Source organism: Coregonus lavaretus (assembly GCF_964263955.1).
Source record: "Coregonus lavaretus genome assembly, contig: HAP1_SCAFFOLD_733, whole genome shotgun sequence".
NCBI lineage: Eukaryota > Metazoa > Chordata > Actinopteri > Salmoniformes > Salmonidae > Coregonus > Coregonus lavaretus.
Genome location: NW_028158973.1, coordinates 159,812 through 174,943, shown reverse-complemented (window position 1 = coordinate 174,943; position 15,132 = coordinate 159,812). Strand labels below are relative to the sequence as shown.

General features: G+C 39.2%; 1 protein-coding gene across 2 annotated transcripts; it reads left to right on the top strand.

The window, feature by feature from the left end:
• The first annotated feature begins 2,940 nt into the window (after positions 1–2,940).
• LOC311123414 (uncharacterized protein) lies at positions 2,941–8,836 on the top strand. Of its 2 annotated transcripts, none has more exons than XR_014612582.1 (6): positions 2,941–3,012; positions 3,969–4,027; positions 4,943–5,242; positions 5,408–5,467; positions 5,789–5,845; positions 7,794–8,836. XR_014612582.1 is itself a non-coding variant. In XM_084197680.1 (6 exons), the coding sequence occupies exons 1-6, from the start codon at positions 3,454–3,456 to the stop codon at positions 7,886–7,888; spliced, it is 585 nt and encodes a 194-aa protein (XP_084053806.1). In that variant the 5' UTR covers positions 3,347–3,453; the 3' UTR covers positions 7,889–8,836. The 2 variants fall into 2 exon arrangements, 1 of the variants encoding a protein (XP_084053806.1); XM_084197680.1 differs by lacking the exon at positions 2,941–3,012 and adding an exon at positions 3,347–3,467.
• The last annotated feature ends 6,296 nt before the right edge of the window (positions 8,837–15,132 follow it).

Genomic DNA, 15,132 nt, shown 5'->3' with positions numbered 1-15,132 from the left:
TTAACCACAATCGAACTTGATACCCTGTATCTAGTACATTACATTCGCTGTTATACCTTCGTTTACTCACACACACACTCTGGTTAAGTATATTGTCTAGTCGCATATATAACTGATGATCAATACCTAATACATTTCATTCATTCATTATGTCATTTGTGACCGATCGTTTTTTTTAAATTGCATTTACCACAGCACACGCTTCATACATGTAACTAATTTGTTAAATACGTTTTCAACTTGATCAATTATACAATTTGGTAACTTACATCAAACAGGTGTCTCACAAAATAAATTTGGATAATGCCAATATGCAGAACTTTAGTTATTCACAATTGGTGTCTGCTTACCTTTTTGTCTGACCGGTCAGGATTTGTGAGGCACACCGTCCGACGACAGCAATGGCCAATCAGCCGGACAAGTTCCAGCGAAGTCCTTCTACCAGATCACGTCGGTGGTCACCAATTGTTAAGTTGCGTAATTCAAATCTGGTATCAGAACAGAATTTAACACTAAGTCACTGTATATATTCTCAGCTTTTTTATTAATATAATTAGTCAAGCGAATAAATGGTAAATGCAATCTTCGTATATACGGGTTCACTGTAACACCTCGCAGGGCAAAACAAAGAACTAACTGTCCCAACCCAAAGTTAATATTTTAATACTCTGACAGAGATAGTTCCCGTTCAAAGCGGGCCTGTCAGAGTAGAGGCTGAGCGTGGTTTAAACTTACTCAGCCTATCGTTGGCGCACAGGCTGGTCCCAGCCTCTTGGCGCTTCACTGTTGCCGGGCATTAGTTGTTTTTTGCAACTTGTCTCGAGAGTCAGCAACCCTCAGACATAGTTTCCTCTTCTTCATTGTTGCAGTACACATGTCCTTGAACGGTTTAACAAAGAGGCAGTGTGTGTGTGTATCTCAGTCTATCTCAGCCTCCCCCCTAACGGTTCCTCACATTAGTCACAGCTTGTTATGTTAAACAATCTATATCAGTACAGCACAAACCTATTATGTTTAATCATTCATGTATTCTTTTTAAGCTAGGCATCACATCTAATTATAAGAAAATAGATCCCAACAGGGGCAAGTGTTTAAATTGTGCAATAGCCTTTAGCAATCATAATAAGTGTCTGGTAGCAGCAGCTGTGATGTGTGTGTTGCATTAATGTGTGTGTGTGTCTGTGTGTTAAGGTGCAGAGAATCAGAGCAGGTCCAGTTCAAGTGTTCAGCAGTCTGACAGCTTGTAAATAGAAATGGTCTCTGAGCCTGTTGGTATCAGACCTCTTGCTCCAATACCGTCTGCCTGATGGTAGTAGTCTAAGGGAGTGAACAGCTCCTGGCTTGGGTGTGTGGGCTCCTTGATGATGATGCTGCTGGCCTTCCTCAGGCACCATTTCGAGTTCCGTGTACCTCAGTTGGTAGAGCATGGCACTTGCAACGCCAGGGTTGTGGTTTCGATTCCCACGGGGGCCAGTATGAATTTTTTTGGGGGGAAAATGTATGCACTCACTAACTGTTAGTTGCTCTGGATAAGAGCGTCTGCTAAATGACTAAAAAAATTTCCTGGATGGAAATGTTTTCTTTAAAAGTACAAGTAGTTGGCCCTGGGGACCCATCGAGCCTATCATTGGGGTTGGCCGCTTGGGTGTATCAGGATGAGCGGAAAATGATGCACTGATTTATGAACTGGTGCACAAAACGAACGCTCCCTGACACCGCCTACCACTAAACAACTCCCTCCAGTTTCCCGCCAGAGCAGTTCAGAAACAGCATGCAGTGAAGAAGTGCGGTGGTCTGGCAATGGCGTTGGTACGTAGACGTACTTATTTTAACTAAGCAAAATGTAAATAATGTTTATTTAAAGAGTTTGCTTCGGTTCATCATGATGGCTCAGTTTATTGAGCCAGATATGAGATTACAAATAATATGCATGAGTTTAAGACTTTGATTTAGATAATAGCCAGCTAACGTCAACTAGATAAACACTTCAGGTGACGCAAAAGCAAATATTTTGTATGACTAAGTCTAAACGGTTTCCCCTTTTATCTGTGGCTAAAACCTGCCTGGCTGTGTGACAGGTTAAAGGACATATTCATAGCCTGTTATACACTAAAAAGTATTAGTAAGTTCATGGTATGTAAGGATCTTAAAATATCTAAGGTTAAAAAGATAATGCATCCAGTACTAGTTCATAGAGATTGATAAAATTCATAAATGTGTTAAAATCCGTCAAGTGTAAAAGGGTAAATATTGTAAGAGGAATGTGTAAACGTTATATTGACTACTTTATTTTGTGGTGCCTAATTTAAGGGTAAAAGTGTTAATCTGTGATCTACTAAATGCTCTTAATCTATGAGCCTGAGATCGATTGCTCTGGTCTCCACCCAACTTTCTGGGGAAATCGCGGTCTTTTTTCCTCATTGTACTAAAGTTTTCAGTGAGGAAACAACTGCTTCACTCTCGTGATTATTTCTCCCCTTTTTCAGGTACGTTATTGATATAAAACGAGTTGATTTGAATGTAATAACTTGCTAACATGTCAAGAGAGTTTAAGGTATGTGTTAGTAACATCTTGAGTAAGTTAGAGTTAAGTTGAAGAGAGTTATTAGGTGTGAGTGAAACCTGCTTGGTTGCAGTGAAATAGCTTCATATTGAGAGTAGCTGCCATTTTATGCTAATTGTGAATGAGCATGTGCGCTGTTAATAATATTTGGGGTTATTTGTATAATGTGTTTCGAATACTTTGTTGACATGGTTGATAAATGTAGTTATGGGTTACTGAGCTAAAGCTACTTTGTGTTTCACAGTTATATTGAAACATTTGTAAATGTTTTAGTGAATTACAGTTTATGCTGTTGTGACTTGAATAAGCTTTGTACCCTACAAAACTCTGGTTCCTGTAGATCTGTTGTTCTGTAAAATGTGGTATTTTTGTAAAAGGATTGTACTAAAGTTTTCAGTGAGGAAACAACTGCGTCACTCTCGTGATTATTTCTCCCCTTTTTCAGGGGCGTAACAGCTGCACTGGGTTTTTAGCTGCTTTCTAGAAAGCACTATGTACTCACGTGAACAAGAATTTTCCCGCGCGGGATAAAAACTCATTATTGTAACTTTTAGCCAGACCCAATAAATATTGTGCCAGTTTTTGAAAAACCCGCTAGATGGTTTTGCTATAAAAATCGAATTAAGGGAGCTACTGCTCAGACTCTGGAAACGTTCAGCTGTAGCTGGATGGTGTTAAGTGTTGTTTAAATGGATCCGCCTACATGGATCTTCGCTATTGGTAGAACTTTAGCGCGAATATTAAAAACAAGGAAGTGAATGGGCCGTGGCGGGAACATGCCTTTCCTTCAGGCGGTGGTTGCCTTCCCCGGCGGTGTAATGTTGTTGTCCTAGTTAGGTCTTAGATTTCCGAGACTAAAGTTCATATTCAGCTATAACTAGTTAATCAACATGCTTTTCTGCAGGTGAGTCTAATGCTAGTTCGTCGATGTGGCATCAATTTTGACCGAAATCTACTGTTTAGTCAAAGTTAACTATTTACTTTTAATGCGACTTTGCTCTATCGCAAGCTAGCTAGCAAAGTCAACGATATCAACCCGCTCGGCTTAGCTACATGATTTAAGCAAACTTTGATACGTCGCGTTATTTTCATTGACCGGCGTCTGTTATAATGTAGGTTAACGTTAAAGCTGACGACATAGATCACTAGCTATAATATCTGTCTAACGTCAGCTAGTTTAGTAGTTAGTGGCCCATGATGTAGCGAAGTTAAATGCGAAGCCAGTGAGCAAATGGGCTAGCTAGATAGCTAGTTAGCTATGAATAGATGGCTAACTGTTAACGTTATATGGCTCTGGTAATGTTTCAAACAGGTGTGATTAACGTTATATTAATAATGGCCATCTCCTAACAGTCACTTGGTTAAATGACAGTTTTTCGATAACAAGTTGTACATTTCTTCTTAGTTGGCGGAGTGTTGTCGCAGTCATCTGGTTCCTGCCTTCCAGCCAGTCGAAATCATCAGGTTGGTTTTAAATAATTATACCACTGGAATTGAGCATTTTCATAATATGAATGAAAATGTATTAGCTACACTACAACAACACAAAAAAAATAGTAAATAACTTTTGGTCATGTAGTGTATTTCTAGTTTTTTGTGGACATAGTTCGAGTGGATGTTTTTGTTCCCTCGCAAGTTTCTATTTGCTCAGAAAGTGTCCTAGTTTGGGGAAAATGTGCAATGCAAAACACCTCAGTGGGAATCAGTTAAAATGGTGCACAGTACATGTATCTTCTGTATTTGTTAAATCATTTTGGGGTGAAATAAGGGTAGAGTTTCTGAGGTTTCCAAAACCGTATTGCACACTATTATTGATTATTAATGGTTAGACAGAGCGTCTGGACTGTTGTACACATTGGCTACGCTGTGGTCAACGGTTAGAATGAAAACCCAATGGCTGTATGGGTTCTCGAGAGCTAGTAAAGAGTCTAACTGGCTGTTTCACCAAAAGGTTAATTTAATGCCCTGGTTACAATGGTCAGCTATTGTATGATCAGCTGTTACATCAATAGCTCTTACATGGCTGCACTACAGCAGAGGATCCTCCAGCATAAATTTGAGTCAGTCAACATGACTTACAGGATTGAAGAAAAAATGCAATTGTCAATTTTTATCGGTCTTTTAGGGTACATTTTTACCAACATCGTTATAGCCTAAAAAAAAATATTTAATGAATTATTGAAAAGAATCCTGACAGACACACATCTTATTAGTCAATACATAACAATACTGCTATACTTGATTTTGGTGTTCTGTAACAAGACTCGTCTTGTTGGCTGAGGGAAAGTGTATGTAGATCTTGAAAAGGAGCCTCTGGAGTAACATTATGTAAAAAATAATGCGGTGAATAATCTGATGGTTTTTCCCCAAATTTTACAGTGCCACACCAGGATTTACTTCTTCGTATGGGGGAGTCCTTACACATAGAAATACCGGATGATGACCAATGTCTGGTGTCAAACTTCATTGTACGCACAAAGAAAATTGGCGAAGTGTTCGAGTATAGCAAGAAGCTGTCCGAGTTGAATGTGGATCCACGTTATCAGGACAGGATCCAGTTGAAGAATGACGCCAACGGCTGTGCTGTTGTAATTTGGAATGTATCCAAAGAAGATGAAAATCCACACTATTATGAGTACTGTGCTTGGCCTACCATTCTAAAGACATTTAAGATTACAAGTAAGAAGCCTCCTGTCCATCTTTTTTTTGCATTGAAAGGATTAAGTGGAAGTACATGTGACAGTAGAGTGGTTTCTAAAGTTGCACTGTTGCTTAGCTGTACTAAAGGGATAAAGCACCAGTTGATTTTGAATGAAGCTTATTTTGCTTATAATGTATTTTCAGGGAGTACTGAGAGTTCAATCACCACTGCAGCCCCCGAACCATCTACAACCACACCAGGAGGTATTATTGTCACCTGATCTTTAACCTGGAGGTAGATAAAGCAGGGTTTCCCAAACTCAAACTGGGGGACTCCAGGGGGTACATATTTTTCTTTTTCCCCCTAGCACTACATAGCTGGTTTTAAAATAATCAACTCCTCATCAAGCTTTGATTATTTGAATCAGCTGTGTATTGCTAGGGCCAAAACCAAAACGTGCACCCCTTGAGGTCCCAAGGACCAAGTTTGGGAAACGCTGAGATAAAGATAAACGTTTTTGTAGTGCAGAAATATTTGTTATTCAAGCATGACAACAGTGTATTTAGCTTATGATACATTTTCAGGTAGCACTGAGACTTCAACCATCACAGCAGCCCCCCAACCATCTTCAACCAAACCAGGTATAATCGTCTTCTGATCTTTTAAGTTGAAGTAGATTGTGAGATGTGTAGTGCAGTAATTGCAAATCTGGGTTCAAAAAAATCTATCAGGCACTTAATGAGCTTGTTTGTTGCAGTAGAACCAACAGAATTGTACCAAAAGTGAAAACCCTGCCAATCTGTAATTGAAAGGCCACATTTTAACCTCACAAAGACAGCTGTGCTGTGAACCAACGCACAGCAACATTCTAAATAATGGGAGCTCTGTTTGTATTTGAAATCAAATACATTCCAAGTAATTTTTGGGGATCTGTCATGTAGAACTAGAAAGTAAAGTTGTGGAAATCTCAATGTAATTTATTTTGCAACCTCGATCAGGAGCTAGAAGTGGGTCAGATCTGGTTTATATGCTAATACGTTTTGGAATGTGTATGATTGTGTATATGCCCACATCTGGCTCCTCTGGCCATATTTAGTTTGACATTCAAGATACTTTTAAACTTTTTTGGCTTCTCTGCCTTTTGTCTAAGATCAAGTGTATCTGTTATAAAAAATCTGTTCCTGTCAGTTTAATATCTGATACGTCCCCCATCTGGGGACCATATATGAAATAGGTTTTTGGAACAGGGAGCTGGAATAGGGGCTTACTCCATTCACTCCACGCATCGACCTGGTATTGCAGTATCTCCAGGAAGGGAGCACCTCTGCTGTCTGCTGAAGATCTTGTAGAGGGCAAGTCTGCCACTGGACTTCCCCTCTTCCACTCTGTGTAGCACTCACTTTGGTGATGCCTCAGCAGCTCTGAGCGCCAGAAAGCTCACCACACTAAGTTCAGATACTAGCCAGTCGTCCTCTCTGCGAGCCCTCTGCCTCAGCACTGCTGGATTCCACTATCTCCCATTCCTCTCACGCTTCAGGCGACTTCTCAAATTATGTTGTCAAAAGGTCAGGAATTGGCAGCCAGATGAAACCAAGAAGATGGTACTGTGTCCAGATGCATTTTTCACACAAAAACACTAGCTAGCTAGCCAAGCCAAAAAGTGTTAACATGTCAGTCAATCTGCAAATCCGTGGCTCAAAACCCCCCGGATATATGCAATGAAAACACAATGTTATCAAAAACAAAAGAGCTAATTTAAAATAATTAAAAACAACAAATTATGTGAAAATGTACAGGAGCTCTGTTCTTAGGCCGCTACTACGACGCCATGGCAACTATAGATAATGTCTTAAACAACTTTCCAGTGCTGCGGGTGCATTACGTTGGTAAAAGTATAATTTGGTCAATTTTGGTGTCATTCACTCAAGTTTTGGACCACATGAAAGCTGCTGAGATTGCTTTCTTTCCTACAATGATTCAGAGAACATTAGCAATATAGAACGCATGGAAATTTATAAATTAACCCCATGATGTCTATATATCTCCCCTGAAACCTGAATGCATGCACTACTTTATAAGATATTAATCACATTACTTTGCTTCAAAGTATACTAGCCAACATTTTATAACTGTGGGAATTAGGGCTTTTTTGTGTGCCTTTTATTTATTTTTAAGTATTGTAATATTTGCTGTGTTTTGTCAATGCTTTAGCACACCAGATTCTACTAAACAGCTGCACAATAGGACCTTGAAAAGCAGAATTTGGTGTTTGAGCAGGGCTGTAACAAAAGCCTGCATACCCATTAGCTCATCAGATGGAGTGTTAGCCACATGTTTTATACAGTACAGTACATTGACTTTGAGGCATTTATTCACCATATTGCATATCTAATACCACAATAAGTATTATATCAAAGTCAATGTTAGTATCGTGACAACAATGCAGTAGTGCTATCAAGTCATTTTGTGTCATGAGAAATCATTACATAACATGGGTTTAATTGTATGGCAATTTGTGTTAATTTATATGTTAATGCTAGAACCTGGAAATAATCTAGTACTGTAAGTTCTTTTTTTCTGTCTCTGCAGGTCTATCTGTTGAACATCTTGTTTGGCTGGTACCAGTATGTCTAGGTGTAGTAGTAGCAGTAGCAGTAGCAGTAGTATGGGTCAGGAATCGTTAAAGCAAAAAGTTGAACGAAGAACCTCCCTCGGCCGAGCTCCAAGTTCTAAATCAAAATGCATCAATGGACAAAGCAAATCAGCAGAATGATGAAAATGATGTCTTTGTTACTAAGGCTGGCTAGACTATGATTTTGCCCTGTCTGCAGGCTTGCGATGAGTATTTCTAATCAATCAAAGTAAACTCGGGCATGTTTTTTGCTGGTCTGCTCCGGTGGAATCTTTTTGAACGTGCGTTTTATTTGCAATGCCTCATTCACTTCTATTGAGTGTTAGCTAGTGGGGACTTAAGTTATTTGAAGTTTGTAGTGGCTGTTTAAAGAACTGAACCATGGATTACTGTTTCTCCTGGCCCAAAGACTACTGGCAGAGTGAGGAACCTGACAATAAGTTGTGTAAAATCCTAAACTATCCCTTTAAACCCTCAGCCTTACTGTACAACTACTGTACTTATGATTTTCTTCAACCTTTATAACTGTTGATCATTGTCAGCATTACATTCTGTGTTCCCTGTTCGGGGAGACGTTTATACTGATGTGCACAATTTACTGTACTGTTATTATACTGTATCACGCCTGATACGAAAACCATGTATTTATATTGTACGATTACACCACTTATGATAGCCAACTTTCCAGCCATAATGAAATGCTACATTTGATCAGGTAACAATGATGTGAATGCCTTTTCAAAGCATGCTGTCTCATCCTCCATCAGACCTTTAGAGGTTCCTGAATGTCCTCTGAACCACTGTGTATAGATGTTATTTATGATAACATGTATTATAGAGGACTCCAAAGGACATACTGTGCAATGTTTGACTGACTGCTTTTAGTGTCTCAACTGTGAGTGGTCCACAATGTGTTTAAAAAAGAAATCTATTTTGTATTGTCAGCCAGTTGTGGAGTGACACTTTAATAAACTAACCTTTTGAATAATGTCTTATCTGATCTGGATCCAGGGTCTTTTTGTTATACAGTGCATTCGGAAAGTGTTCAGACCCCTTGACTATTTCCACATTTTGTTATGTTACAGCCTTTTTCTGAAATTGATTAAAGTAGTTTTTTCCTCATCAATACCCCATAATGACAAAGTGAAAACACGTTTTTAGAAATGTTTGCAAATGTGTGAAAAATGTACAACATAACTTATTTACATAAGTATTAAGACCCTTTGCTATGAGCCTCATAATTAAGCTCAGGTGCATCCTGTTTCCATTGATCATCCTTGACGTTTTTACAACTTGATTGGAGTCCACCTGTGGTAAATTCAATTGATTGGACATGATTTGGAAAGGCACACACCTGTCTATATAAGGTCCCACAGTTGACAGTGCATGTCAGAGCAAAAAGCAAGCAATGAGGTCGAAGGAATTGTCCGTAGAGCTCCGAGACACAAATCTGGGGAAGGGTACCAAAAAATGTCTCCAGCATTGAAGGTCCCCAAGAACACAGTGGCCTCCATCATTCTTTAAATGGAAGAAGTTTGGAACCACCAAGACTCTTCCTAGAGCTGGCCGTCCGGCCAAACTGAGCAATCGGGGGAGAAGGGCCTTGGTCAGGGAGGTGACCAAGTACCTGTTGGTCACTCTGACAGAGCTCCAGAGTACCTCTGTGGAGATGAGAGAATCTTCAAGAAGGACAACCATCTATGCAGCACTCCACCAATCAGGTCTTTATGGTAGAGTGGCCAGACGGAAGCCACTCTTCAGTACAAGGCACATGACAGCCCGCTTGGAGTTTGCCAAAAGGCACCTAAAGGACTGACCATGAGAAACAAGATTATCTGGTCTGATGAAACCAAGATTTAACTCTTTGGCCTGAATGCCAAGCATCACGTCTGGAGGAAACCTGGTATCATCCCTACGGTGAATCATGGTGGTGGCAGCATCATGCTGGGGGGATGTTTTTCAGTGGCAGGGACTGGGAGACTAGTCAGAAATCGAGGGAATGATGAACGGAGCAAAGTACAGACAGATCCTTGATGAAAACCTGCTTAGGACCTCAGACTGGGGTGAAGGTTCACCTTCCAACATGACAACGACCCTAAGCACACAGCCAAGACAACGCAGGAGTGGCTTCGGGACAGGTCTCTGAATGTCCTTGAGTGGCCCAGCCAGAGCCCGGACTTGAACCCGATCGAACATCTCTGGAGAGACCTGAACAGAGCTGTGCAGCGACACTCCCCATCCAGCTTGAGAGGATCGGCAGAGAATAATGGGAGAAACTCCCCAAATGCAGGTGTGCCAAGCTTGTAGCGTCATACCCAATTAGACTCGAGGCTGTAATCGCTGCCAAAGGTGCTTCAACAAAGTACTGAGTAAAGGGTCTGAATACTTATGTAAATGTGATGTTTTTTTATATATTTTTATATACATTTGCAAAAATAAACAGTTTTTACTTTATTATGGGGTATTGTGTGTAGACTGATGAGGAAAAAATATAATTTAATCAATTTTAGAATAAGGCTGTAACAAAATGTGTAAAAATTATAGGGGTCTGAATACTTTCTGAATGCACTGTATAGAATATAACATAGCAGGTTGTTGAATTTCAGATTTTAAAAAAATATTTATAGTTGCAGATTTATGGTTAAGCCACTGCTTTTATGACAATTGGACCTTGTATGGAATGGAAGATATGACGTACATGATTTAAGATTGTATGGCTAAAATAATCTTGTTCAATACATTTCTATCTCCAATGCCCTGAACATTCTGCTCATGTAATCAATACTGGAATAACACAAATAAAATAAAAAGATGTGAAACAAATGTGGACACCTACTTAGATGTATGGAGAGACAGAAGTTTGGCCCAGTGTATCACAGGAGACTTTATAAAACACCAGAAATGTACGTTTTACTGTCAGTATCTTTACATTTTATTCATGTTGGTCCTCCTCCATAATATATGCTCTCTCTTGGTCCTCTAGATGACAGACTTCAACCAAATTGTTCCAGAATCCTCATTTTGACAGGATCTACAATACAGTATAAGATAACAGCTATTCTTTTTTAATCCTCATGAAATGTGGAAATAACACCAATACCTGTTTGACAGACAGTGAGGTTCACCACATAAGTATTTAAAAAATACATTTCAGAAAGCTGATTCTGTGTGAAAATTATAATTATTGGGTGCAAATGATTTCTTAACAGGTCGTCAACAGAAGACGCAGAGAGCGGACCCCAGCACAGAGAACATGGGGGCTATGATCAAGGTGATAAACCATGACAACTTCATCCCAACAACAGTAGTAGAGAGCTGATCTGAAATGACAGAACATTCATAACACTTAAACTGTCATTTACAGCCTTCTTGGTGTGTGAATATAAAGATTTCATCAGATTTGATCATGTTTATCACAACCAAAAAACAATCTTGAACATACTGTATTGAAAACAACCAAGTGCATATAACAGCTTGTGACAAATACATCAATCTTACATTTGTTTCTTCCAACTGTGTTTTGGTATAGATTTATAATTTAAATACATATCCTGAATTGACTGAGGTTAAACTTTATTGACCAGGTGGACATTTTTAGAACGCTCCCAATGTAAAACCACAGGTATGCAGTCATAATGCAGAGTTTACTCACCACCACTGATAAGGGACAGCTTCGTCCCACTTCCGATCTTAAATATGTTAGCCCTCTGCTCAGCACAGTAGTACAGACCCACGTCGCTCTCTGAGATGTTCAGTATGCTCAGATTGCTTCTGAACAGGGCTGTGTCATACACTGACTCGAAACAGACATCAAACTTTTTGTTGAGGCTCAAAGGTATATTCGTCTTCATAGTGATGGCCACTGAAAGAGTGGCATCAGGACGAAGAACAAACCACATGATCTCGTACTCCAGGGTGATGTCACAGCCAAGGGTGACCGTGTCCCCTGGTTTCACTAGAATCTCATTTTGACCCGCCCCAAAAGCCTCCCAGAGCATGGAACCTTTCATAAAAACATAGACCATATTATTGACTAAGGCTATTTAAATGAAATGTTCATAACACATTTACATTTTTTAAAACAAATTAACAGAGAGTGCTTAAACCTAATCAAATATAAACAATGTATCTCCCAAGTGGATAAAATACATTTCTACTCACAGCATAGAATTGTTAGAGCTGTTGTTTTGTTCATTGTTTCCTGTCAGTTGCTGAAAGAAGGATGTGAATGCATTGACAAGTTCTTTTTTTTTCTCTGTGGGTAGCAAGTCCACCTACCACAGGTACAGGAAATAAAGAGGGCCACCGAGAGCCAGTCAAGCAAAGGTTTAAACTGTATCAGAACGTAAAAAAAAAAAACTGCTCTCAAGTTTGCAAGATTCTTCCATTAAATGTTACTTTTTTGCAAGTACACTGTGATAGTTAAAGTTTAACTATCATTTAAATTGGAGTCAAAACGTTTAGGATAGGTAAATCTAAGCCCTGTTCTGAGAAATACATTCTAAATGTGTTTTTCTGATTGGCTGACATGTGTAGGGGTAAACATTTTAGGAAATGGTTATTGTGCTCCACCACACCCCCAACACACTTTCATTTCATGTTTAAGTCTGAGTAGAAGCTTTTCTGTAAGTGATAACTGGGAGGCTGTTCCTGTTACAACGCATGATGAGGACCATGATGATTCTCATTATCAAAAGTGAGTATTGTCTATGAAAATCAAATAATGAATAAATGAGACAAATAGTTTGACAATTTAGAATAAAAGCACTTTATATATTTAGTTCCACCATTTGGAAAAATCTGTAACACTTTACATTATAGTGCCCTTATTACTGTGTAATTATACCTGTACGTGCAGATTAACAAGTATTGTAATTTCTCATTGTTACACTGTATTTACACTAATTTACAGCAGTAACCTACCCTACAGTGTAATGAGTAATTGCAATACTTAAATTGTACTTACAGGACTAATTACATAATAATAAGAGCACTGTAAAGTGTTATAAAACAATCATACGTAAGTATTTGTTAACAAAGACCTACATACAGTATAGAGAGGAAGCTAGCCCAACATGGGGGACCACGATGGTAAAAACTGCTCTCTCTCTCTCTCTCTCTCTCTCTCTCTCTCTCTCTCTCTCTCTCTCTCTCTCTCTCTCTCTCTCTATATATATATATATATATATATACAGTACCAGTCAAAAGTTTGGACACACCTACTCATTCAAGGGTTTTTCTTTATTTGTACTATTTTATACATTGTAGAATAATAGTGGTGAAGACATCAAAACTATGAAATAACACATCTATCATGTAGTAACCAGAAAAGTGTTAAATCATTCAAAATATATTTTTTGGTTACTACATGATTCCATACGTGTAATTTCATAGTTTTGATGTCTTCACTATTATTGAACAATGTAGAAAATAGTAAAAATAAAGAAAAACCGTTGAATGAGTAGGTGTGTCCAAACCTTTGACTGGTAGTGTATATATATGGATGGATATTTTCATCACTCAAATCCAAATAGCTGGAGTATAGAGCCACATGAATTTTCTGTCAGTGTTTGGTCAATGATGTAATAACATTCCCTATAAAGCGGACACACGCCCCATGCTAAAACATGCTCTTCCTTTTCCAGGCGCTTTACTCTGGGTGCTGGTTACAGCTGGTGCCACTGTCAAACAGGTGACACTTGGGGGCACCATCAATCTAGAATGTGATATCAAGGTGAAATACGACATCATATGGTTTGTTCTGCATCCCAATACCACACTGTCGCTGGCCGCCTTTACCTTTGTAAAACAGGATAAGAGTCTAAGATCCACCGCCCATTTTGGTGGCCGCTTTGTGCCTGTATATAACAAAGCTGTGCCAACTGTTGACCTGACCATATGGAACCTAACAGACAGTGACCTGGGCCTGTATTACTGTGGAATGTGGATAGATGATGTCTTTGAGATTGGGAATGGGACTCAGCTCACCTTTACAGGTGAGTAGTTTCCACATCACCATCTGGTTCTTTACCATGTAAAAAGTATGAAACGTTAGAATAGTGTTTGTTTTAGTGTGATCAGATATGAGTTCCCATGATTATGTGATTTGTTTTGTCCAACATTGTGATTCACAGTAGTATCTCTGAGCGGTTGTAACGTCTGTATCTTTGTAGTGACTGGGTGTATTGATACACCATCCAAAGTGTAATTAATAACTTCACCATGCTCAAAGGGATATTCAATGTCTGCCCTTTTTTGTTACCCACCTACCAATAGGCATCCTTCTTTGTGAGGCATTGGAAAACCTCCCTGGTCTTTGTGGTTGAATCTGTGTATGAAATTCACTGCTCGACTGAGGGACCTTACAGATAATTGTGTGTGTGGGGTACAGAGATGGGGTAGTCATTCAATAATCATGTTAAACACTACACTTTTAGAAAAAAGGGTTCCAAAAGGGTTATTCGGCTGTCCCCACAGGAGAACCCTTTTTGGTTCCAGGTAGAACTATTTTGGGTTCCATGTAGAACCCTCTGTGAAAAGGGTTCTACATGGAACTCAAAAGGGTTCTACTTGGAACCAATAAGGGTTCTAAATTTTGAAAAACATAATTCCACTTTGACATTATGGGGTATTGTGTGTAGGCCAGTGACAAAAAACTCAAATTAATCCATTTTAAATTCAGCTGTAACTCAACAAAATGATGGAAAAAGTAAAGGGGTGTGAATACTTTCTGAAGGCACTGTAGATGTTGTGGTCCACTTACTGTTGTTTTAGTGTGATCTGATAGGAGTTCCCATAATTTTGTGATTTCTTTTGTCCAACATGTTGTGATCCACAGTAGGGAGCTGGTAAGGACCTAGATGTTGTGGTCCACTAACTGACTCTGTCTAATACATGGTTTGTGTTTTCAGATCAGGGTTGTACTGTGGTTGGGGTAGATCTACCGTGGTTCGTCACTCTGATCTTCACCCCCATAATCTCAGTGTTTGGATCCTCTCTCTGTATTCGATACATGCTTTAAAGGCAGCTGATAAACTGTCTGTTTTTCCATACCTTCTGTGTAATTTTTTCTCCAGAATTTGTTCAGTTTACCACAGCCTGTGTTCTCTGAACTTTAGTGGAAAAACACTGTGGTTCAGTAGTCGGTCTCTCTGTCATCCATCTCTCTGTTTCCAAAGAATTCAGCTCATTCAAGAGGTGTAAAGTCTAAGCCACATGTAAAAGGTGTGAATCTGACTCTGTGGTAGGCGGTATGCGCTACTCTCCTTTACTTTATTATGTACTTTACCTGTCAAC

Excerpts from the sequence above, each read along its gene's own strand:
- LOC311123414 (XM_084197680.1), top strand. Across the intron at positions 5,243-5,407 it reads AAAGACATTTAAGATTACAA|GGAGTACTGAGAGTTCAATC; the intron begins GTAAGAAGCCTC and ends ATGTATTTTCAG. Across the intron at positions 5,846-7,793 it reads ACCATCTTCAACCAAACCAG|GTCTATCTGTTGAACATCTT; the intron begins GTATAATCGTCT and ends CTGTCTCTGCAG.